We start from the raw sequence: 24,971 nt of genomic DNA on the forward strand, positions 1-24,971 counted from the left end.
ATGGTCAATCGGAAACAGTACTTTTGACTACGTTTTAAGTTCTTGGAAGGTAATTTTCGGCACGAACATTCTTCAGTGGTTTATCTCCAGATCCAGACTGAAATTTCGATTTTCCCACAGTAATTCACCTCTGTAGAACCAAATTTGAAATATATCGATCGTATCATGCTTAGATGACTGATCTGTTTGCGATTTCTAGGGCCAGCAACGTTGAAGCAGAATTTCTCGGAAAGTTGACAGTGACGCGATTTAAATCAGTGATGGCTTGCTTCATCGGCACAATAGACAATGCTGAAATTAAGTTAAGGTCTAATGTGAGAGAAACAATCAAAACTTCAGTTAATGTCGCAGGCGACAGATAGGTACTAAACTAGTTTCTTTATAACGCCTGGATGCAACTATTCGGGCTCCATGGATATCCATGTTGCATACGCACGAAAGTGAAGGCGTTTTGACTTCAGACACTAATCACCGCACCAGCAGCGCTCAATAAAGCGAGTAAATTAGAGGAGTCGAACAGAATATGGAAGCGTTAAAAGCTCATATCGATATTAGCATGTAATAAGCCTAGAGGTTTTAGTAGTAGTTCCATTGATTTTCTCGTAAAATTTCCTTCAAGATGTACCCCATACTAACAATCAACAATGTGAAGAAATTAAAATGAAAATTGCAGTTATTTAGTTGAAAGTTTAATGACCCACCTTTCTAAAAGGCTCGTTTCAATGCGTGGCGAGCTTTAATAAAATAATCTAAAATGACAGACTGCCTTTCAATTCTTCATTTATACTTCGAGCAGACCTCTTAGACATGAATAGTTACTATACAAATCATTCTCAGCATAACGCGATATCCAAAACGGAAGCAGAAAAGATACCTACTCATGTCCTACACCTGTGGCCTGTATGCAAATATTCGTGCCTATATATATTATAGGGGATATTTTTGCGGTATAAAGCGAAGAATTGAAAGTGCTCGGCTAGTAAGTATAGGAGTTGACGAGCAGTAGTTTGGATTCTCTCAGTAAACCCCGCCGTTGCGTTGGTGCCGCGCGTGAGGTAGTAAGTGCCTGGACAGTCAGAACGCCTTCAAACATGCGCGTATGCAACACAGCCATCCGCAGGGCCGTATTTATGTACTTGCCGCCCCCTTCTCATTCGTTTTGGAAATTCAATAAAAACCATCAAGAGAACGTGCCGGAAGGGGAGAGGTGCATGAGACGCGTTTACTCGTGCGCTGGATACATTTTTTGCAAAAGTCCTATCAACAACACTAACAAAAGTTCACGGTACTTTGCGCGAAAGTTAGATTCCGTAAACGTATCTCTGTGTGGACAAGGCCTTCCATTTATAAGAAGTGAACGAAAAAATTATGAAAGACTAAACACAAATGCGGTTTGATAATTTTAACTTCCGCCGCCGCGCCACACTAACAGCAACTGTGTTTGACGCAATGCGTGAAGTATTCATGCAGTCTTGTAGGCGCTATGCGTTCACGTCGAACGCAGCTAGCCGCTCTAGGTTTGACGCAATGCGTGGAGTATATTCATGCAGTCTGGTAGGCGCTGATATGTAAGTGTTTTGTGCCGACCGCCGCGCTAGGGGCTTCTCCTTACATCTCAAGTCCTTGTCATTCCTCTCTGCGCCGCGTCATTCCAGGCCGAATTGCGCGTTTGGTTTCTCTCTTAACTCGACTAATTGAAGGCGCTGTAGCTTGTATCACCGAAAGAAAACACAATTAGAAACTACTATACTCTCAGGAAATGAGAGATTGTGTCGCCTTTTCTCATTTGTAATTTTTTTATAGAATCCGATTTTTTTTATACCTACATTTAAAAAAATTGCAAAATTTGCCGCCGTGGGCCGCGGCCCATGTGGCCTCCCCTAAATCCGGCCCTGGCCATCCGTGGAGGCCGAATAGTTACATCCAGGACAGTGTTCGAAACTCACCTTTGAGTTATAGGAGCCATGTGGCGCATCAAGCCCGATTTTTAGGCGCCATTGAAGATTTTTTAGGGGCCAAATTGACTTTTTGCCTATATATTACGGCGCATTTAGTGAAAAGTTAGACGCAAGATGTTTTCGTAACTGAACTAGTAAGTACCTAGCTGTAACTTGGGGAAAACAAAAGCACAAATGATGAAATCGTGAAGAATAGAAAAAGCTCTCACTTGCGGTGCTGAAAATTTCGAATAATCACCTAATATGAAAATTCAGATTTCTAGGGGAGGCGCATTTGGCGCGTTGGCGCCTGTGAGTTTCGAACACTGATTCGGGAGTTAAAATGAACTTCGTGTAGTGTTCGTCACATTTGAAAGTAACTATGCGCGCATTGCTTGTTCCTCTTGAGCCATGACGTACTTTCAGCGCTGCCTGTTGTGCCGATGAAATAAACAATTACTAATTTTTATCGCAACATTGCCTATTTTCTGAATAATGCTTTGATTTAATAAATGCATATAACAACGTTGCTGCCCTAAAATGTGGGCTACGACTCCAATCCTCTCTGATATAAGAACGACGAATGCGGCAAAGTCGTTTTGTTGTCATTTCAGGAAAAATTTGAGCATACCTACATCTTAAAATACCTATATTTTTTTTTTTTGGCTGAAGAGTTAAGAAAAAGTTCATTCAGAAATTTAAATCAACCTACAGTTGATTCAAAGTCCGGCAAAGGGACCCGAAGCCCGTAAAAAACATACCCAGGAGCGAAAATAGTTATCTATGCAAAATAGACACATTCATCCTTGAGCTTTGAATGCTTTAATTTAATAAGGATGTAAGCTTTTTGTTTACTTTACAACTTCTTAAAAAATTGCAGTTGGATGAATTTTGTTGTAATTTGGGACTATATCGCAAGCTACCAAACTACAATTGGTAAAATATCAGCACTTAATCTGCAAACTTAGAAAAATTATGAATCATTCCCAAATTTCCTATTTTCTTCCAGATAAATCTTCAGTTTAAACCTCATGTTTGACGAGAAGCTGTGTTTTTAATCAGCAACTATTTATGCTACAAGTCTAATTGCCTTCTTTATGTTACGCTTAATGAGCATACTTACATCATTAAAGTGCTTTAAGTCGCCTTACTAACAATGAGCTGTCCTCTAGCATCATGTGACATTTTTGAAGTGGGTACCAATTTAAAAATCTCTTATTACTGAAACGAACGAAATCGTAATTTGGGATGTAGGTACCTTCTTTTGTAAATACAAATTTTTAAATATATGAATGGTACACTGCCTTTTTTTTTTTTGTCTATTTCGATCTATTTATTTGGATGATTTATTACTTGAAGAAAATATAATGAATACTGTTTCAGAACCATTGAAGTGATAATTATTTGAATGTTGAACAATGCTGGCCGCATTGTATCAATCTGGTCATTACATAATGTAAAAATGTAGGAGGCATTAATGTAGGTACGCGTATTAAAAAAAAAAAAATGACCAATTAAAGTAACAACCATTTATATAATTTTCACCAATTTTTTTTATATCTTATAACTAAATAGTGTAGAGATTGTTTCCTTTCAATTCTTGAATTATTTATCAATTATTAGTGGATACTGATGAAAAAGAACTTTTAAATAAAATGAGGGACAAGATAATTATAAGTCTATAAGCCAGGGTTGTCACATCTTGCCAATCAATGAGGAAAGAAGAAGTGGATAAAGAAACAGGTTATGAGAGAGGGCTCATTGAGGGGGAGATTCCCGGGGTAAAGGCGCCGTGGGGTTGAGAGGGACTGCGGCATAAGATTTCCTCAAGGAAAGGAGTAGGATAGGAAGGATAGGACCGAAATATTTTTATTTCTGCGACTGATTTGCTGAGATTCTCCGGGGCATTACGCCCTGGGGTCTGCCATGAGCGGCAGGGGCTTCCGCCTGGACACCCTGGGTTTATTGGGCACTCTTGCCCCCCAAATCTTCGCAAGCGGAATCATTATGTCCCCCTCGTGGATGATGAAGGGTTGGGGACGTCCAGGGACCCTTGTGGGGTTCTGTGGGGCACCTCTGGTGGCTACGGGGCGTTAGGCACAGGAAGATATCAGCAAGCCATGAACAATCCAAAAAAAAAAGAGTAGGGAAGAGAGGATGCCAAGGTTGCTGCTACTGGATCATCGGACGCAGCTGCTTGTAGGTCATTAGACGCTGCCGTTGCATTTTTTGTTGACTTTCATCTTTGCTTTTCTGTTTTGCTTCTTTGCTGCAGGTGCTGCTGCTGATGAGTTACCTGACGCTTATTCCTGCAACCGAAGGTACGTGAGGTGTTATGAAATACATCATTTTATTTTTCCTCGCTCCCAAACAAAGGCTGCACTCGTCAGGATGTCTACAGAAACTGAATGGCAAAAAAAATTCAGATCTTTCCAGATTTTTGGAAATCTTTCAGAGACCTTCATCATCACAATTTGGAAAACGCTATTCGTCCAATAATAACCTGCATTCCAGTATTTCATGAACCTTTGAAATAAATAAGAAAAAAATCGAGAAATACGTACCAGAAATAAGACCTGCAAATTGTGACAGTATGTTCAGCTAGGACTTGCCATCTCTGGAATCATCCTTCCTAATTGATATTATTGCATAACATCGAGGAGACTTTACAGGGTCAAAAATTTGAGCAATGAATGAGTCTTCTACACCCTAGAAGAAAAAAAGGAAGAAAAAATTAGGGAAACAAAATTTAACAGCAAAAAAGTATTAAATAATATTTTAATTTATTTTACCCAAATTAGTGCTTGGAAGCTGTTTGGCTTGGAAATTATTGTTATTTACGGATGATCTCTGTGCTTGGTGGATTCTGAGGAGCAAGTAGGCATAAATAAACTAAAGTTCATCAAATCTGGTTGGAGAATTTTAGCCAAATTCTCAACCCAGGGCTGCGTTTTTATTAGACTAGATTTTGCAATTCAGGACTACAATGTCTATAAGTATATGAATTCATCCATAAAAACACATGTGCACATAGGGAAACTAACGGTATATATATACATTGTTTCTGAACTGAGCCAGAAATTGTAGTTCCAAATTACAAACTGTAGTGAAATTATTGAATGATTTGATTGCTGAAAGGAAGTACCTGTTCATGAAGATAAAGCAAACGATCAAGAAGAATAAGAGACTCTAACACTGGAGATAATCCAACTCGTATCAAAAAAAACATCTGAATTCGGTCAAAGTGATGATAATAAGATCTGTAAAGTTCATCTAATTCGTCTTCCGTAACCTGCAACAATTAATCATTAACAATCAACTATCAAGGAAGACAGAGAGAGAGAATTCAGATTGTTAAGGAGCACTTAAATCGTAGCAGAGGGTTTTTAAAATTTTTAGGAAGAAAAAAAAAATAAACAAGGCTTGCTTCAATACACTTATTATGAATAAATGATGAGTTAGATGCTGCATTGAATCCTGAACCATATTTTGATAGTGATCTGATGGCAAAAGATGGTAAGATGCATCCAAACCCTCATTTTTACATCTTGATTACCGCTTTGCTTCTCATTACTCGTGCGCTTGAAGCAGATGCAATTCCTCCTGATATTTCAGATCAGGGGGCCAATAGAGATCAGGCAGCATATTATGTCATTTACTGCCATATCTAAGATATTTTCATTCATACTGGGCAAAGAAAGTCAGCATTTAAATGGATCTAATTTTTGGACACTCACATTTTTGCAATCTAAACGTGGATGTTTCTTTTGAGTGGAGGTAGGAACACATTCCTTCTAAAAGGTTAAATGACACACTTGTTAGACTGTCACAACATAATAAGGCTTGGTGCCTACTGGCACAAAAATTAAATTAATCGAAATGGAAGTTGTGTCTTGAATAATCATTAACAATTAAAACTGGATAAACGTATATAAAACAAGATTAAATACTCACAGTGGCTTTGAGCCCTATTTTTTTCACAGCTTTTAATGCATACTCTGTAAAATTTGTGCACTTGAGTGCTAGTCTGCCAACAACGCAATAAGGGAAATCATCACCGTTAGATTTCTTTGTCAATAATACTTGTAACAGCGATCGATAAAATAATGGTACTGTGACTAGCTGTGAACAGAGCAAAATCACTACAGGTGAAGACACAGGCCATTATAAAACTGAAAACCAATGTAAATTTACCTGTTAAAGGTAAAAACAATGTGCAAATACATAGTAATCTGATGTACTTATAATTCTGAAAAAAAGAACAGGCACTAAGGAAAAATGAGTAAGTAAGGGTAGAAGACACAAGAAAATGCCTGGGTGGGAAATGCCTGTAGGTACTTACAAAACAAGATTCATGTTTTGATTTTTAGTTAATTTCATTTCATCATTTCTCGTTTCCTGCTCTACAAAGGGGTGGGACCAACCACTCAAAAGTGTCCCAGGAATATTTTATCATAATAATATACTTTCATTATCTTTTTTGTAGAAGGAAAACTAATCAGTCATGATACAGGATTTTGAGATTCTTTTTTTCCTGAATAAGTATTTCCTTGGAATTGATAAAACAATTTTGATAGCGATCAAACCAAAAACTCAAGTGCTCCTGGTTCTATCATAAAACTGTGCAATAAATGTATAAAAGAGGTTGAGATATTTCTAAATATTTCAAGAGGAATAGGCAAGGTAAACTCCATTGTATTTCTCACCTATATAAGAAAAAACTGTGACAGTAAAAAGAAAAAACAAAAACACAATTTCTTCATTTTTAACGTGATGGTTGAAACATCCTGCCTTCACAGTGTTTTCAAATTTTTGGCTTTGTTTTGTCCATTTTCTGTACTTGTACTCCTTTGCATTTTTTATTATCTATCGAGGCAATATCAAGATAACAAGTTAAGAGGCCTAGCAAAATTCTGCGTTAACACTTTAGAAAGCATTCAAAGTAGAAAGTTACCTTACGTTCGTGAAGGACCCTTTCCGGGCTCTGCGTGGCTAGCATTCTCGGATTCCGACTCAAAAAGAACTCTCGCTCTCGGAGAAAGGAGCTCATGGGAAAACCTGGCTCTGACTGATCATCCGTGCAGGCTTTGATCTCATTCCAAAACTTGTCTTCGCTGAATTCTTCTTGTATTAGATGATAGCAGCAACCAATATTGAGTAAGAATTTGAAAACGCTTAAATTTTGGACAAAAATTCTTAAATGAGCAGATGCTAAATTACCACAGGTGTGAAGACCCACTAGACCGGCACCGGAGATGCTGTCCCCAGGAAACGAGTCCCTGAGAATATGCCGGATATCGGTAGTCGATGTAATAAACTCGGTCCTTTGTTTGAAAAGAGGATTACCTGCTGCCTCGGAGTTTAGAAAGTTTAAAGTGGATTCAGCTGCAGGAATTTTCTTCTTTGACTTCCAATTTTTTCCTTTTTTCCCCTCACATGGATTCTCTGCGTTGTATTTCATACGGTTCCACACTTTCTGAAAAGGAAATGAACCATGAGAAAATTTCAATTAAAAACAGAGAGAGGCATAGTGAATATGACTGGGTCTCGAGTACTCTGCTTTCTGTGAATTTATAAGTAAATTTCAGACCCTAAAAAATGAAGGGTTCCCCATTTACCTTTCGTCCATTGCTCATGGATTTCTATGCTGCATTTAGAACCTTAGTGATACTGATACGTATCATAGTATTTTGGAGGCTACCACAGTCGATCTGAAAAATTTTGAAAATTCCTTAGTCCAGGAAAAGACTCATAAAATTATTTTCTTTATAAACTTCTCAGTACCTACAAGTAATAAATAAGTAGTCAAGGGTTCGGATCCATCCTGAGAATGAAAATGTTTTCACTTGAGCAATATCTAATGGGAAAAGATAAAATAATTTGAGAATAAGTTCTGCAGAAAATATATTTCTGCTTCGATAGTGCTCAGAGAATTCCTCAAAACTGAATTTTGCCGATCATGACACAGTGCAAAGTTTAAAGGTGCAATTGGCATTCTAAGTGGATTGGTGACTCCCAATTTTTTAAGTTTATTTTCATTTAGTGAAGAGGGAATTAAATTTCTGGAAATTTCTCTGTTTTGTCAACCCTTAAGGACAAAGAAACTCCTACTTGAAAATGCCAAATATGAACACTTGAAGCACGTTTGAAATGATATTTTTGGCCAGCTTTGATGACTTAATCAGGCGGGGGAAACAACGCTTGCTGATTGGCTGAACTCAGTTTCAGGCATCGCTCTGTTACATTATCTTTTGGTTGGTCGGAATTTGATTTACTTTTTCTCCTCTTAAAATTAATATTTTGAACTTTCTTATGAACTATTAGGTTTTATCATGAATTTTACGTCAGAAAAACTATACTGCAACCCTGCAAAAATTCCTTACCACTGTCCAACTATATTCATAAGTACCTAAACCAAGAATGAATTCTTTTAATCATAATACTTACTTTTAATCTTTCCAATCTCTCTGCAGCTCCGTGAGTGTTACCTCTACACTGATCAATACTTAAAACTTTCAGATTGTGCTGCAAAGATAAATTAGAACTAAGGTAAGCTTTTCCACCTCCAATATCCACAATATGAGAGCAATCTGTGGCAGAGACCATACTTAATACTACTTGACTCATAACATCTACTTCATAAGATTTTTTCTCCGACATCAGGCGAGAAATTTTTAGGTTTGTATGCTCCTTGCAGTGTAAAGAGGCTAATTTTGTCTGCAAGTCATTCAGAGACAGGCATAAGTTTGGTTGAGAAGTCAAGGACATTTTTTGAGCTTCTATGAAATGTTGAACTAATGGAGAATTTGAAACATCATCAGATAAACATGTTGGGTCATCGTGATACCGCCAGAGTAGGTTCGTAATATTTTCGAATCCTTTGGTGGAAAACTCAGCTCTTAGGTTTTCAGGCACAGTGTTATCCCATTGATTGTCAGTGATGAAGTTCACAACATGACTGTTCACTAAAGGTAAAAATGGTGTGAGGTAGTGAATCATATCCTCCAAATTTTTGCGTAAAACCTCCTTTGTTGCCATGATAGTGATGGTCTAGTTAAAATGAAAAATCTGCAGAGCAATTGACGTCAAATTTTAATAAAGAGCAAGCTTTCTTGTAAGATGCTGAGATGTTGTTTTTCAGTTCTACAATGTCTATGTTATCATCAATCTTCATGGGAAACTCATCTATCAATGATTTCACTTTCGATAACGCCAGTAGTATTTTATCTGAGAGAGTACAAATTTTTTGGTCATGTAATGTCAGCCAAGTGTTTACAACGCCTTTGTAATATCCAATCTCCGTGCCACACTCTTTTCCTCGATGATATCCGAGGTGAAAGCCACTCAATTCTCCGTCATTCGTGCCTTTCCGATAGCCTTCTGAGTAGCCTTGCTTGACTAGTTTACTTTCACTGAGAGCAATGGAATCAAACACGTCATTTATGTCGACAGTTTCTGACGTTTCTAATCCTGCTGCCATTGTGTAGCATTGATAACTGACTGACACAGATTAGTGTATGGAGCAAAACGCAACATCGAGTCATTCAGCCAAAACTAAGATATCCTTCGTTGAAACTTCAGCAGAAATATTTCTATCGAGTCAACTATTTTTCCAAACACAGAGAATCTTACTACAGGAACTTGGAATAGATTTTAATGAGGATTTTTTTAGGATTACAACATTAATTACTGAAAAAATTAAGCAATAATTTGAAAACACACGTAAACAGTCACCACAACCACATTTTATTTTGAAGGTTAGAAAAAACGTTGCGATCCTCCGAAAATCAGCGATCATCAGCCAAAAACGCGCGAAGCGTGGCGTACTGAAAAAAAAGTAAACAAAGTATCATCGTAAGTGCTTTTCATGAATTTTCTTGATTTTATTTAGCCTTTTCTTAGTTCTCTTGATAATTGAGTTATTTTGCAATTAATTACATAATGGATGGAGTAGGAGCACCCGAAATAATCATGAGAAATAGAGTCAATGGAACGTTTCTCAGTCAAAATGTTGGCAAGCCGATCTCGATCATCGGAAGCATATTGAAGGTAATTTTTTTTTCACTATCGATTAATCACTAGGATTCACCATGAACACTGCTTACGTTGTTCCGATGTGGAGCAGGAATTTTGAAGGACCTTCAATTCTACCATTAGTGCCTGATTTGGTAAGGTTAGGAAGTCCGTCAGCGGTACATGTCATTTTTGATGAAGTAATCCGGTATCGACACCACCACCACCACATTTCAAGTGGTAAATATGCGTAAGGAGGAAATGCTCCTACAGATATTACTCATTAGCCATACGCTAATATAAAACCCAACACTTCTGCAAGTGTAGGGGCCATTTCAAATTGTTGCAGCGTTTGTTATGTAATATGAATTTAAACTGAAAAGAGTTAACTACGTATTCGATCGTGGTCACAGTACAGAAATCGTCAAGGAAGGTGCTACCTGTGGGCAGTAAGGCAGTGGACAAACTCTGCTTCAACATCCATCACTTAATGCAACATTTTTCAGTTGTGGCAAGCATATCAGAGCTCTTATCTTGTTTTGGTTAAAACTGCCAACAAAATCTTGTAGGGTGTCAAAATTATTGTGACATTTTCGTATCTCATCTCAAATATCCATCAACTTCCCAGTTTCTCCTAATTTTTCACCAAGAAAAAAAGTTTTTATCATAAAATTTCCTTACGCACTTCAGGATTCCCTCCTTAAGCGCGCTAGGATTTGTGCACTGAAGTATTTTCTCAGCCGTTAAGGATAAGCGTGCTTATTTGAAAATGCGTCCGTAGTAAGTTCAATGTTTCCACAAAAAATGGATAAACTCACCAGAAATTAAGGGAGGATAGAATGTCTACAGAGGTGAGAAAGGGAATAAGTACATCCCAGGGGCGAAAAAATTTTAACAAAAATTGTCACTGAAAAATAAAATTGTATCTACCGTGTCTGTGCTTTTCATTACAGATGAATCCCAGCAACAATGGCTTTGACATTCAAACAACTGACAATCATGTTGTTTCTGTAAGTTGTAAAGAAATGATCTCCGAGTGCCTGGATGGTCTAGTTGAAGTTAGAGGCATCGCTGAAGGGAAGAATTCTGTTACCTGTGATTATTACATCCTATTTCCTCGTGAATTGGCCAGCACGTTTGGTGAGACTAAAAATGCTCCTTGCTTGTACCTTTATACAAAAGGCAGGGGAAAGGGAGAGCTTTTTATATAATACTTCAGAAAAACATAATTAGGCTTCACTTAGCATCTCCCAACAGTTTTTTAGGGATCCACCAGTATTTGAGTGATCAAAATTTATGATGAAACAGCTTATGGACATCACTTTGTAGCTATGCCTTTTGCATCTTGATTTGTGATGAAGTCTGGCAAAATTGCCTCAAAACAAAGGCTTCACCATAGCTTCGAGGGGTCAATTCCACATAATTTTTTACAAAAAATTACCCATTTGTCGACAAAAAAAATAAGAAATTAAAAAAAAATGCTAGTAACGTTTGTTGGTGCAGTAAAAATTCCCTTTCTGCCCCCTAAACAGGAAAAAAGAAATGGAATGAATTCTCTGTATTCAGCAACTTAAGCAGAGATGTTTCCTCTTTTCATGCACAATATACCGAGTGTTTGACTCCTTCCTTTTCCCCTTTATTTCCATCATGCCAAATTGAGTTTGTCCAGAGCACCGGTTAAAATTTTTCAATTTTTAGGAGGCTTAAGTGAAGTCCTTTTTTTTTTTTAAGATGTAGAAATTTTAAGAGGTATGAACAGCAGAAACTAGTAAAAAAAAAAAAAATTAAATCCGTCTGCACACTACAGCAAACTCTCTCCATCAGATATGTATGTTGTTCTCACACGGCTAAAATAGATAAGAAAATTAGTGAGAACGGAGACGTACCATGTAAGAGGTATTCAGACTGAGATATGACTCTTTTGCCATCATGTTTGTAATTCAGGAGAAACTTAACTGTCACATGTTAAAAGATTCAATAAGGAGAGAAGATACAAAGGTACAATACTTTCTGAGGGAGATGTATTGTCTTGTGGGTATCTGATATGGGTAGACTATAAAATACTTTTCTGAATCTTTTTCCTCACAAGAAATCTTACAAGTAGAGAACCTGTTTTGACAACACATCAACATTTAAGTAACATTTTTGTACCTTCCAGCAAAATTTAAAGTCCCAAACATGTTGTATTTTAAATTTTGTCGTTAATGTCCCTTTTTAGTTTCATTTCTTTTGTTGGTTTTGCTTTTTCAGACACGGAGAAAGACAATGAAGCTGTGATGATCGTTAACTCCATTCCAAATGCATTTAAAGCTTAGGGATTGCTGCCTTTGGTCCTGGAAGGTAAGAAAATCGTTTAAGTTTTAATTCTATACGACTCTTCGGATCAATATTTCGCAGTTGACTCTGGCAAGCTGAAAACCAATAAGTTGACAAGATTGTTTCCCTCTAAATATTGCATTGAAACATTATTATCGAAATAAATATAAACAAGGACATCATTTATTCTTTGGAAGGCATTGTTTCTGAAAAGCACTCTCCAATGTGTCCTGGACTGGGTATTCAAATGAATGTATTGGGCCCCCATGTACCTAGGAAAATGTTAGATTGATCAAAACTTGTTGAGGGGAAAGAATTGATTAAGACATTTTGCAGAGAATTCCAGGTAACTTGCAAATCAACTGTAAAACTGCAGGAACACTCATCTCGGTTTGCAACGTTGCAGACTTTTTGTCATACTTTATTTTTTAAGTGATAAAAAAGTCAACGTTGTTACCTGCAAACTTCTCAGATATTTTTCTCTCTGTGAAGAATAATCTATGAGATTTTCAAGCCTCAGAGTTTTTTTGTTCTCCTTCGGTAAAATCAAATGAGTTTAAGTTTTTTGAAACACCATGAACGGGGTATACAGTTCTGCATTTTCACTGTTTAAATTCAAACCTTCCACTATAAATTATTCTCTTGGTATTAGGTGATAGTTGCCTCATAATACTTGGACTGTACTCAAAAACCAGCCTGGGAATGTTCCACTAAGTTTATTATATCGGTACCAAGTTTTGTAAAAATTGAACTGAGAAAGAAATTAAAGTTTTACTCTTCCATAAGACTCTACGTCTAAGGTAAAGTTCAATACCTATTTTCCCATTCAAAATATTTATTCTTTACTTCAAACTTACAGCAGGAGAAAAAGTGTGGCTAGTTAAACGCAAAAGTACTCCCACACCATTACCCCGCTTCATTTTCGTTCCTTTCTGTGAGGTAAATTGATTCAAATTGGGAAGCACTTCATAAATAAATACCCACTTCAGATGTAAAAATATTTATAAGAAACAGATAAAAAAAAAAAAAGAAAAATACAAATGCACACTCGACAATGGAGGAAAATGAAATCAAACACTAGGAAATGTTCTCCTTCTCCAAAAATACAATGTTTGTTTTTAAAACTACTTGTAATGGCTCAATCAACCAATTTAATATTCTATTAAGATCAGCATTATTCTGTTTAATTGTAGTTGCAAAATTGAGACCCAGCAAAAGGCTATTGGTCCACACCAGTCAATTTGTACTCTTACGCCAACCAAATAATTGGCTCAGAAAACCTTTTCAAAATAACACTCTTTTGTAATGGACTTTTAAATAGTTGAAAGATAAGATCTCAAGTTCCTCCCACTATTTTTTGTACCTAGCTTTTTCCTTACTTCATACGTAAGCAGTGTGGAGGTAAAAGAAAGTAAATACCTGTTTTTTCATGCAAATTGCAAAATTAAACTAATACAAAAATGTACACATTTCCATCTGGAGAATGTGATTGTCTTAAAGAGAGGCAGGAGGAATTCTTTTGTCCATCACCATACTGTATAACAGGTGTGAAGACTTGATTGACGATTTTTCATTTGAGCCATAAACATGATAATACAGTGCTGCAAATTTTTAACTTGCTTAAAGAAAATGGCTTAACTGCCACAACTACCTGTCGGACCCTTTTCAGTCAATTTTAATTACAGTTTTACAGGGTTGTCTGATGTAAATATTGGAATGTCTATTGTAAAGTTGAAGCTTCAAAGCATAGTTTAAAGAAATTTTACGGCATGTCCGTTAGCATTCATGTTAAGTTGGAGAGAACACACATTCTCATGGTCAGAGGCATAATCACACTTTGGTGCTGAAAACAATGTTGAGAAACTGGTCATAATGAATTGTTATCGTTCCATCTTGATCCGTGTCAAGTTGTCTGAAGGCATTTGTTAGATTCTGTAACATAAGAAAAGATCATGATTTAGCTTGCAAGTTTTTTTTTTTCTTCGTTGAACTTCTTCCTATCTGTCGTGGTTGATAAAGTAAATTTGTTGACATTTGAAATTTGGTCCAAGTGAGCAGGCTATAGGATTTCTCAGGAGAAATAAAGGCAGTGATGAATGCAATTCTCATTGGATTATTATATCCAGGAAAATCCTCTGAATAAGTCAATCCCAGCTACATCAGGAGATAATGATGGTTTTTGGCTCAATGACTAGCATAAGTTTCAGAAACCAGGTTGACCATCAGTCATTTTGGGGGGGCCTACACAAAATAGAAACAAATGCTGAATTTTTTTATTTTAATTTTTTTAAGACCGAAACTTACCAGCAGCATTACACAAGCTTGAATGAAGTCATCGAACAAAATTGTGCCTTTCCCATAATGATCAAATTTTTTCATCAAAATATCAATAGTACCCTCTGATAGCCTGTAACCAAAAGTTGTGAGGGCTGTGGTGAATTCATTCTTGTCAATATTGCCGCTTTGATCTCTGTCAAATGATCGAAAACAGTTTTGCCAGTCTGTGACGTACTTCCACAAATGCCCGAAATCCTCAAAGTTTATTTTCCCTGTGTTTTGCTTGTCAAACATAGCTGGAAAATAAGTATAAAATAATAAATTAGACAGTGAGCAGAAAAACGAAATACTTAAAAGGACTAGACTCTTAAAAAGGACATTCTATCATTTTCTTAAAAATACACCCTCAAAAAGGAACTTGAACTTCCCTTTCATACATTTCTCAAAATAAATACAGCAAGCAAAATGCAGTATGACTGCTTTAAATCACCGCTATGTTACTCGAGAATTACTGATTTAGGTAGAACGCGAAAATGACACAATGACCTCATTTTGTTATCGTAAACTCACACTAATATTTGGACTCATACCTGAATTTGACATAAAATCACAGTATTATGATCAACCCATAAACTTGTAACCGAGAAACAAGGATATATCATTTCAAATCTCATTATTCCGTATCATTCCCCTCTTTTTTTTTAAATGACAGACAATTTTGATGATGCAGTCATAACTTACCTATCATTAGTCTAATTGTTTCCGGATTAAATGGTTTCCAGGTTCCATTGGACAGTGCCACCTGCAGTTCATTTGCGGTTATGGTCCCACTTCTGTCCTTGTCAACCCTAGAATTCAGAAATCAGTCTCATTAATCGAGCAGTTTTTGTGGGATTAGTTAAATAAATTCCTTTCGTACTGATTAGAATTGTCGACAAGCATGGGAATGACAAAATAAGGAAAATGATTGTTTTTAATTGTAGTAAACTGGCATCAATTGGTGAACACTCAGTTATTCCTGTTAATGCCAAGTCCATTATTCATACGGCCCTCCAGACTGAAAATGGTGAAATTGACATGAACAGCATGTTATGAACATTGAATGCCTAGAATTAATGTAGTGAACGAGCTGGAGTAATATTGCGACTAATGAACTCCCACTCTTAAATGTGCAGGCCTGCAGCCTGATTGTTGAAATTTTTTGTTTGTCGGGACGACAAAGATGACATACGTTAAAAGGCGGAGCGTGATTGGTCGGCTATGTCTTATCGCTGCTTTGTCGGGTCTATGTCGGGTTGACCTCTCGACAAGCTAACGGGACCTCTTAAGTTTCCGAAAGTATGTCGATCATCCCACCCGACAAAGGCACGACAAAGCAGCGATAAGACATAGCCAACTAATCACGCTCCGCCTTTTAACCTATGTCATCTATGTCGACCAGACAAACAAAAAATTTCAACAATCAGGCTGCTGCTGAGTATGGATTTGTGTATATTTCCAATAGGAAACAGCTATTTAAACAGCAAGCAAATGTGACTTAGATGATGAGTAGTGCGTAGAAAATTGATGATGAATGTTACCCTGAACAGAAAGACAAAATAAACAACACTTCATATGTGATCCATAAATTAAAAGTTTTATATAACACTAGGTGCTTGAGTATCTAAAGTGTACCAGTGTTCCTAGCAGACAGAAGTCCCTGAATTCAAAGATTATTAACCATTCAATAACCCTACGCTACACTCATTCTCACTGGACAATTGCAGAAAGTCCTGTATTTTTTAAAATTCAGTGAACACCCAAAGAGTGTTTTTCTGATCAGTTAAAATTTTTTTAGTGTAAAACGGAATATTAAGAAAAGGATAGGAAAATTACCGCTGAAATATATCCATAAGAAACTCTCGAGAAGGTAGCCCTGCCGGTGGTGCTGCCATTGTCTTTTTCTTTGCGAGTCGACCAGAGTTTTAATGTTTTATCGGTTACTGCAATGTTTTCCTTTTAAATTTGATTCAACACAAGAAATCTCCACCAAAATAAATTAATATGACTAAATCTTGTGCAAGGGGTGATTCACTTCAAATATTTTGATTCATCAATTAACCTCACTTTTAGTGTAAACATGGTCAGGTCCCGAACTTCATCATTCAACATCACCATTCAGCATTGTTTTCGTTGTAATCTTATCAGTCGCTTCCTTTAGCATTTCTAGCATTTCTCACTTGCTCTCGTCTTTAAAGAATTCGAAAAGTCTCCGAAAGAGTATTTCTTATTCTGAATATAAGTAATCGTTTCTTGAAGTATAGCTAATTATATCTTACAGTAACACATTCTAGCTCTGAATCTAACCGTAGATCCTTAACAGGTATGTCGTGTTTTTCAGTTCTTTGTCTCGCAAACACATGGCTAATACCTGGAGCCAAAACAAGTACTTCCCATCTATTTTTGAGAGCGCTTATCATTACTGTGCATATTTAATAGGGTGCTCATTCAAAGAAAAAAAAGAAAAGAATTCCTGATAAATGCTTTTCAGTGCTTAACAAATCTTCCAAATCAGTTGTTATGACAAATGAGACGACCTAATGGTTCGAACAATGTTCCTAAAGCCAATTATATAACTTACTTTGGGTACAAGTGATCATTGAGTCAAAAAACCGTATCATATACGAGTCTTCCGACAGCATGATTACTTGAATTGGGACGCGCAAAAACCGCTAATGTCCATTTTTCGAGTCGTAAGTTTTTTTGAGTTCATAGTAAGAACTTTCGATACATAGATGATATGACTCGTCTTGGGATTAAGGAAACTCAAAGATGAGTTTTAAAGCCACTTTCGTGGTTGGAACCAACTCCCCAAAGTATCATGGACACAAAAAAACTTAAGACTAAAAAAATGTATATTAGCGGTTTTCGCACGTCCTGATTCAATGGAGTGGCAACTGTAATTGAAATACTTTAAGTTTTTTCAATGTTTGATCCCCCATATCTTTAATTCAAGCATGTTGTGACAGAAATTTACTGTCTGTGTTGTGACAGAAATTTACTGTCTGTGTTGTGGAGACAGAAGGTGCACAGTTTGTAAGACTGTGTGCATAGTTACGAAACTTACCAGCAGCAACACCGTTGCATGACCATTTATTAACCTCATTGACACTTGAAATTGTGCGGCTGACATAACGTTGTGAAGTTTTGACACTCGCAATAGATTTTGGAATATCTTTTAAAGAAGTATGCTATGGATACTAAGAAATTTAGTGCCAACTAAATTTTGATATTATCTGATATGATGTTCCTTACGGACTCCTGAGCTAAATGAGCTTTTAAAATCAATTATTCCATGTGTCAGTCTTGAGGGAAGCAGGGCTGAAAAGTGAATTTGTCAGTATTTCAACACAAAAACCTCCAGTAGAAATATTACAATACCTTTTCCTTTATTGAAGGAATCTTTCGTTTCTTTGCAAGCAGGGAAGATAAAGCAGATGAAAAGAAAAAAATTCCTCCAAATGATGACAGCTTTTGGTGCAGTGTCCTCACACACATTGTGACAGTCCTATATTTTGACTAGACTTCATGTGAGAGAAGGCCAAAAAATGCCCTTTCCAGCTTCGCTTTTCTCGAGATTAGCACATAAATAGCCTGATTATGAATTTTCATTGTACCCAGGAGGTCATAGGAACACCACTTGGAATTATGCTGGATTTCAGCCGGCATCAAATTTTTTTGGTGTTGCATGCCAAGTCCTTTTGATAAGCCCAGTTGCACACATTCATACTCAATACTTACCCACAATTTCAGGAGCTACTGGAAATGTTCCGAGGGATTTTTATGGGAATATTTTCCGTCTTCATTCTGGGCATTTGACTCGCCCAAAAAAGTTTAATCCCTCCTCATTGAGAATATTTTTCATTATTTTACAGATTCAAACATGATCCTCCGAAACCTCACCAGTATCGAATTCAAGGTAGAGGACCTATCAGAATACAATGCCATTCGCAAGTCAACAGAGGCTCTGAAAGATCAGAAAGGAAGACCTACAGGCTCTGTTCAGAAACCGAAACAACAGGAAGTACAAGTCAGAATCGGCTACAACCCTCATCACCGTAAAATGATGTGATCTGTCTTCGACTCAACACTCAAAAGTTCCTTCCTCATTTTTATCCGTGATTTCATCGAGACTTTCCAGAAATTTTCCTCCCCCCTAGAGAAACTCATTTCAATGGCGCCTCGCAGTGTTTTTCTACTTTATAATGGAGTTGTTTCTACATCTCTTTGTCTTTTAATCCTCAAACAGAACCTCAACTTTACCCAATGATAATTCAAAAATTGAATCATAATTAGCACTTCAATGTTCCTGTACCATCTTACTATTTAGTTGATCATGCTTCCACTGTCAAGGAACATGAAACCAAGCATTCATCTTGCTAAAAATATTGTGGAATTTTTATTTCATTCTTACTTTTAAAATTCCTGATTAGTAATGTATTACTTTCTTTGTATCAAACAGCGTCCAAAATATTTCATACTGAATTTAATAAAACCTACTTTATTTTGTTAAAGTTCAGGTATTTCATTTATTTTTGCTTTGAGCTTTCAACTCTTAGCCCCCTCACCAAACTTTGAAAATGCAAAAAAACATAAAGAAAGGTAAAGGATAAACTGTTGCGAACGACTGCAAGTTGAACTAGGATCAACAGAAATAAATGGGGACAATAAAAAACCTCAATTTCCAGGAGGTTTTTAACAGTCTTTTTTTAAATTTCTTCTAGCCTTCAAAATTCCCTGGAAAAAGTTTTATGCGTACCAGTGATTGAATCAGCAATGAACCTAAATTACAGACAAAGAAATAGAGGACGAAAAGAGGTATTGATTCTTATTCATCCCTCATTTGCGAATTTACTTTACTCATTTTTCTGATGATTCCACTTTAATGTTACTTATACTACTTTTAACAAAGCCGTTTGACTGGTGGCTACAATTTTGGTTCTTGACAATAAGAGTTCTAAGTCTAGGGATGGTGTTAGATACCAGGAGATATCATAAAAAGGGTAGCTTCTAATCTTGCTATAATTTAGTGAAACATTGTTCGTGATTGTCATAATGACTTAAGCAATAATGCTAAGGCATATCAAGCGCTTTTCTTCCACATTTTCTTGCTCCACCATATCATCATTATTATCATCAACTCACAAGTGAACAAGAAAAGAACACTGAAAATGTGGCCCTAACTGTGAGTAACAAGGTGGTAAAATAGCGCTGGGTCCACACTATTTTGCGGGGAAAACAAAGGCATTTTGATGCTGTCTTGGATTTTGTGGAATGCCAAATATGGCTCACTGACTTGCCTGATCTACTGATGAGGTCTAAAAAGACCTATAACGCTATGGATCTCTTGGCCTGACCTCAACTTAGTAAGATGCAGCTACCTGAGCTGAACACTCTCCCAACTCAGTCTTGTACTGATACTCATTAGAGCTTAAAATTTTGACTCCAATCGAAATTGTTATAGTTTTAGGCCTTGCTTCCCCTGCAAAATAGTGTGGACCCAGCGTTACTTTACGGCCTTGCTCCTAGGTATATAAACAACGATACTCACAGAGTTAAAATTCACCTCCGTGTGTAAAAAGTGAGCTAACATTGTTTCTGAAGTATTTTTCCGAAATAAACCCTATTTTGCGCAGTAGTAGTAATATTGTAACAGTGCTAAGCATGCTGCTATTTCAGCAATGTTGCTTTGCTCAGCAGGAGGCTCCACAGAGTTCATGCCTCCCATTCAAATTCTGAGCTGAAGTGTACATAGATTTCTTTTGATCTGTCAAACCATAAATATCTTTTTTTACTGGTCACAAAGGACAACTTTTATTTTCATCATAGTTGGAGAACTGGCATACTCTGAAATTATGTAAGGTAATGGACGATTGCTCAATATTCCTCTCTGATCCCGTCTTCCCTATCTGATGACCAAAACACACTGGAGCTAGAGATGAGGTACCCTTACTGCTCATACCTTGGGACAATGCTTGAAAAATAAGTATGTACCCTGAAAATGTAGCCCTGGTCTCAACACTGCTCAGCCGTTTTCATGGTATGACAGTACTTCCATCTGAATGTTCATTATTTTGAAGCAAAATACTTTCTTTATCAATGTCTGTCCGATGAAAATAAAAAAGAGTTTATTGAATGGTCAACTTTAACTGAAAAACGTTCTTTTTAATAAATAAATAAAAAATTAGATTTATGAATACAAGTAACAGTTCTGAAACACAATTATTATCGATGCCGTCGGTTGTGGCACACTTGCCAACCATCTGCATCCACACCGGAGCCTCCCCCATTTCCTGAAGAGTGACTATTGTTTCCTTGATAAAGAGTACGACTATTTCCGGCCCCTTTGCTGCTGCTATCACCTCCTCCATCATCATCGTCATCATCACTATCATCATCATTATTGTAATTTGGCTGAGCCTGAAATAATCAAATCGAGTTCGTTAGTTTCTTTTAAAAAACGTTAAACTAAAGATTACATTGCTGAATGAGAATATCTATTTTAGGATCATAGGGACAAGGTTTTTTCGAGGTCACAAATTTCTATTCCGAAAAAAGAAAGTTCATCTTCACTGAAGAACAAACATTTGTCAAGTTCATAGAACAGCATAAGCTTCAGGCCAATGAGAAATGTTCTTTTTATTAAAACATCGAGCTATTTAAAGTCTCCTGAAGTCAGTAATAGGTTTCTCATTAAATTTCAATCTGGATTGATAATATTTGTGTGATATTTTTCATTTGCCACATACGGTTTTGTCCTGTACGATTGATCTGCACAGCAGTTAAAAAGTAGCAAAATAAAACTCGTGCGAGTACATCTGTGCTGAAAAACTTGCAATGAAGTAACAATTTTCCTTTCGTTTTTCCTCTCTCTTTAAAGGAAAGGCACCAGAGGATATTCTCTCAAATATGAAGACATCTTTCAGCTCCTCTGCATTATGCTTAATACACAATTCTCAAAGAGAGCTGCTGTAGAGATGAAAATGTGAGGAATTGTTAGAACGAACAAGGCGGGCAACCATGCAGGCTAGGTGCACTCCTAATACCAACATGCCAGAGCAGGCTCCTTCCTTCAAGCTTGTACCTTTTTTCACTTATGCCTATCTTGCCAACTTATTCCTTTCCTTGCATTTGGCTTTAACCAACCTCTGTTTAGAAGTTACGAAGTAAAATTCCATACACCCTGTCCACCATCATTAAGGCGAGGTTCATTTGTACCTGAGGAATGAAGCCTGCGTAGATAGCTTTTGTCACATGTAAAGCGAACACTGGAGTCAAGTCATGAAGAGCAGACAGAAAGCGCTCAGGGTGAATTATTCAATTTGGATACTCACATTGATCTGAGGTGGAGCTCTTTCAATTGATTCTTGAATCGGTAATGAGGATAAATAATCAAGTAAATCATTATGTTTTGCGTTTGACCACTGGTAATACAACTCTTGAAGCTTTGTTCCCAATTCTTCATCTGAATTGTCTTCAATAAGAGTATGGAAGACTTGGTCCATATAATCGCTCAAGAGATCACACAAGTCACCCCAGTCTTCAAAACCTGTGAAAAACAACAATGAAGAGCTTTAATCATAACTCTGAATGGATAAGAACGTCAAATAGAAGTGCAATGAACAGGAGAGGTTGCAGGGGAAAATTATAATGCAAAAGGGAAAATATTGTGAGGGTACCCTGAGCGTTCTACTGTTTGCTACTTGTGTTAACGAGACTGATATTATACTTTATCAATCCGAAATAATTTTTATCTTTCCCCTTTCATGCTTCAAAAGGATGATCAGAATCTTGCGAATCTTTTGAAAGTGACTGATATTTTTGCTGCAAAAAACTTCCGGGTGATTTTTCCTTTCGCAGAGCCTGCCAAAAAAAAGGCACTTTTTGCCTCTTTGTGAGGGAGCTCGAACATCTTGTTCCGATAAGTATGGCCTCTTATGATGAGATGACCCTAGTTCAAAACTAGTGTAGTTTGTTGAAAAAACAATTTCACTTGATCCTATTTTATTTGCTGAAACACGCTATCAGTGAAGGATTGTCTCATAATAAGGTTTTGTTGAGGCCACATTTGAAATCCCTGAGTTCCCCCAAAAAGGCTCTATTATAACAGGCTGTTCAGTTTCACTGTGATCAAAAATGGTCAGACTTACAGTAGAACTGTGAAATTTTGCATTTCATCAACTTAAGATAATTGGTAGGAAAAAGAGGAATTTTAGATTGGAAGTTATATTCTGTATCAATGGTAAATGTCCGAAAACATGTACCTCAAGTGCAATATTGTAAATTCCTTTTAGCACTTTATTTTTTCTAGAAAGAACCAATGAATGTTCTTCCTTGGAATTTTTGATGGTTTCTCTTCCTCCTGTAAACAATATTCTGGGGAAATTTTTTTTATAGATTTTTCTGTCATATAAATAAAAACAACCGCAGAGATTTAGAAACATGAAAGATCAAAATATGTTTTTACAACTGACACCATTCATGTGGCTGGACAGATAAAGAGATTATCGAAGGAACACTTACCAAAAGTTCCAATGATCTGATACGAGTCTCAAAACAACTGCAGGCTGATCATTGAAAGTATGTCTTCGTCTAATGGACAAGATTAGAAAAATGGAATAGAGCTACATGATCGCACGGCCATGCCAATGAAATGACTAGGACTAGGACAGTGAGCTCTTTGACGGAGCAAATAATCGACTGGTTGTTGACCACGAAGAAGGGGCCTTCAGCAAGTTATCATCCAATCTGATGAAGGGCTCAACATCCTGGTTCCCGTTGTCTTACTGACACAGCCGTACAATCTCATAGCTTCATCCCATTTTGGTCTAGTCTTGTCCTTCAGACAAACACAGTATTCAACAATCTGCCTGCCTAAATAAAAAACATACTTACTGTTAGTGGCAAATCCTTCATCAATCATGTTTATTAAATCCTGAACTTTGGCGTTTGTTTCCATAGGAGTGCCACCATACCCATGTGATATTGACAGCTGAAACAATGAAATAAAATAAGGTGAAAGTTGTTGACATTCCATCTTTTGCAGGTGAGAATACTCAATGATTATAAATCTGTATACCATTCTGTCTCATTCAATTTTTGAGAAGGAGGTACTTACAATGGAAAGATTTCTCACATGAATTTACGATCAACTCTAGTATTTAACAATGAAAACACATTCAAATACAAGAAACAAACAGGTATACAAGGCTAAGGAGACATAAAAAAACCAGGACGTTTCGGGCCAATTACATGCCCATTTTCAACTGGAACAGAAGCTAAAAAAATGTAAAAATTAAAACGAGAAAATGAGCATGCAACTGACGGAGGTTGGAATCAGTGCAAACTCATTCCTTCTGAGTTTGCACTGATGTCTCCTTAGCCTTGTAAACCCATTTGTTTATTGTATTTTAAAGTGTTTTTATTGTTGTCTGCTTTCGGGCTATTGCGTCTCATCTCTCTCTTGTCACTCTAGTAATTATAGACCGAATACTATTCTCATTTAAGTATTTCCTAATGGGTCATGTTTAGGTCTTGGGTGAATATGTATGGGAAAACACATCAGCAATTTTGCAGAATCTCCAGCATTCATTGGGTGAAGTCGTATTCCTGAATTCTACTCTCAGAGGTGATACTAGATATTTGACTGAAAAGATTTTGTAAGTGGAAGAGGCATGACTTTCAACCACACTAGATCCTGTTTCAGATTACTTTTCCTCTTTCGCTGTATGCGCAGGATAGGGAACATAGCAAAAGAGGAGAAGTAATCTAAAACAGGGTCAAGTGTTATTGAATTAGTTCCTCTTTGGAGCAAGCATCTTCAGGGCTTGTTGCCACTAAGTGTTTGCAAAATTAATTGCCTCTACAAGTTGCTCAAACCAACTTTATTCAGACATCTAATGAATGGGTAAAACAAAATGGATCAACCAGAAAAATAAACGATTCTGAAGACTTTCTGTTGAAGGATGTGTCATTGAGCTGTGGCAACTGGTTTGTAGGATGGCAAGTTTGTTGCCGATTTATTACCCAACAACTTAAGTGGAGGTGAGCCTTTGATTTCAGTTGACTGTGCAGTTTTGTAGAAGAAAAGCTTCCTATAGCAACGAGATATGGAATTTTTTGCGGTCTGGCTTGTAAAAGTAAATAGTTTAAACCAACCTTTAACGCAGTCCAGTTGTTGAGAACTATGCCCACGACTGAGCGAAAATTTTCAGGTAAGCTCATCTCAGCAATGAATTTCAATGGACTAAAATGTAAACATCTGTTTTTAGAAATTAAATTTAAAAGATTTCGAACTACAAAACAAGATCAGGAATAGTTCCTATTTAAATATGGTATGGAAAGCATGCTTACATGTATAACCTCACTTTTGGAAGGAAATAGTAAACA

At 36.8% G+C, this 24,971-nt stretch overlaps 5 protein-coding genes across 5 annotated transcripts; 1 reads left to right on the plus strand and 4 right to left on the minus strand.

Moving 5' to 3' along the window:
• Window positions 1-3,451: 3,451 nt before the first annotated feature.
• On the minus strand, window positions 3,452-8,975 carry LOC109039488 (probable methyltransferase-like protein 25). Its single transcript, XM_019054979.2, has 6 exons — window positions 8,385-8,975; window positions 6,892-7,413; window positions 5,892-6,059; window positions 5,083-5,229; window positions 4,502-4,646; window positions 3,452-4,246 (listed from the first exon to the last, which is right to left on the minus strand). Exons 1-5 carry the CDS (start codon window positions 8,973-8,975, stop codon window positions 4,539-4,541), a joined length of 1,536 nt encoding a protein of 511 aa, XP_018910524.2. The 3' UTR covers window positions 3,452-4,246; window positions 4,502-4,538.
• Window positions 8,976-8,991: 16 nt separating this feature from the next.
• On the minus strand, window positions 8,992-9,674 carry LOC109039492 (uncharacterized). The gene has a single exon (XM_019054982.2). It carries the CDS (start codon window positions 9,415-9,417, stop codon window positions 8,992-8,994), a length of 426 nt encoding a protein of 141 aa, XP_018910527.1. The 5' UTR covers window positions 9,418-9,674.
• A 60-nt stretch (window positions 9,675-9,734) lies between these two features.
• On the plus strand, window positions 9,735-19,096 carry LOC109039493 (replication protein A 14 kDa subunit). Its single transcript, XM_019054983.2, has 4 exons — window positions 9,735-9,986; window positions 10,904-11,090; window positions 12,201-12,290; window positions 18,458-19,096. Exons 1-3 carry the CDS (start codon window positions 9,879-9,881, stop codon window positions 12,263-12,265), a joined length of 360 nt encoding a protein of 119 aa, XP_018910528.1. The 5' UTR covers window positions 9,735-9,878; the 3' UTR covers window positions 12,266-12,290; window positions 18,458-19,096.
• On the minus strand, window positions 13,251-16,902 carry LOC109039491 (programmed cell death protein 6). Its single transcript, XM_019054981.2, has 4 exons — window positions 16,419-16,902; window positions 15,285-15,391; window positions 14,571-14,839; window positions 13,251-14,198 (listed from the first exon to the last, which is right to left on the minus strand). Exons 1-4 carry the CDS (start codon window positions 16,475-16,477, stop codon window positions 14,097-14,099), a joined length of 537 nt encoding a protein of 178 aa, XP_018910526.1. The 5' UTR covers window positions 16,478-16,902; the 3' UTR covers window positions 13,251-14,096.
• A 1,630-nt stretch (window positions 19,097-20,726) lies between the features above and the next one.
• Window positions 20,727-24,971, minus strand: LOC109039489 (pre-rRNA-processing protein TSR2 homolog). Its single transcript, XM_019054980.2, has 4 exons — window positions 24,741-24,971; window positions 23,478-23,574; window positions 21,917-22,131; window positions 20,727-21,002 (listed from the first exon to the last, which is right to left on the minus strand). The coding sequence occupies exons 1-4, from the start codon at window positions 24,804-24,806 to the stop codon at window positions 20,808-20,810; spliced, it is 573 nt and encodes a 190-aa protein (XP_018910525.2). The 5' UTR covers window positions 24,807-24,971; the 3' UTR covers window positions 20,727-20,807.

Source organism: Bemisia tabaci, chromosome 2, assembly GCF_918797505.1.
Source record: "Bemisia tabaci chromosome 2, PGI_BMITA_v3".
NCBI classification, from domain to species: domain Eukaryota; kingdom Metazoa; phylum Arthropoda; class Insecta; order Hemiptera; family Aleyrodidae; genus Bemisia; species Bemisia tabaci.

Excerpts from the sequence above, each read along its gene's own strand:
- LOC109039493 (XM_019054983.2), top strand. The coding sequence starts at position 9,879 with ATGGATGGAGTAGGAGCACCCGAAATAATCATGAGAAATAGAGTCAAT. Across the intron at positions 9,987-10,903 it reads TCATCGGAAGCATATTGAAG|ATGAATCCCAGCAACAATGG; the intron begins GTAATTTTTTTT and ends TTTTCATTACAG. Across the intron at positions 11,091-12,200 it reads TGAATTGGCCAGCACGTTTG|ACACGGAGAAAGACAATGAA; the intron begins GTGAGACTAAAA and ends TTGCTTTTTCAG.
- LOC109039491 (XM_019054981.2), bottom strand. The coding sequence starts at position 16,477 with ATGGCAGCACCACCGGCAGGGCTACCTTCTCGAGAGTTTCTTATGGAT. Across the intron at positions 15,392-16,418 it reads CTTATGGATATATTTCAGCG|GGTTGACAAGGACAGAAGTG; the intron begins GTAATTTTCCTA and ends TCTGAATTCTAG. Across the intron at positions 14,199-14,570 it reads AAGCTTGTGTAATGCTGCTG|AATCTAACAAATGCCTTCAG; the intron begins GTAAGTTTCGGT and ends CTTATGTTACAG.
- LOC109039489 (XM_019054980.2), bottom strand. The coding sequence starts at position 24,806 with ATGAGCTTACCTGAAAATTTTCGCTCAGTCGTGGGCATAGTTCTCAAC. Across the intron at positions 23,575-24,740 it reads ACAACTGGACTGCGTTAAAG|CTGTCAATATCACATGGGTA; the intron begins GTTGGTTTAAAC and ends TCATTGTTTCAG. Across the intron at positions 22,132-23,477 it reads TGAAGGATTTGCCACTAACA|GTTTTGAAGACTGGGGTGAC; the intron begins GTAAGTATGTTT and ends TGTTTTTCACAG.
- LOC109039492 (XM_019054982.2), bottom strand. The coding sequence starts at position 9,417 with ATGGCAGCAGGATTAGAAACGTCAGAAACTGTCGACATAAATGACGTG.
- LOC109039488 (XM_019054979.2), bottom strand. The coding sequence starts at position 8,975 with ATGGCAACAAAGGAGGTTTTACGCAAAAATTTGGAGGATATGATTCAC. Across the intron at positions 7,414-8,384 it reads AGAGATTGGAAAGATTAAAA|AAAGTGTGGAACCGTATGAA; the intron begins GTAAGTATTATG and ends TTTCCTTTTCAG. Across the intron at positions 4,647-5,082 it reads TGCTTTATCTTCATGAACAG|GGTGTAGAAGACTCATTCAT; the intron begins GTACTTCCTTTC and ends TTTTTCTTCTAG.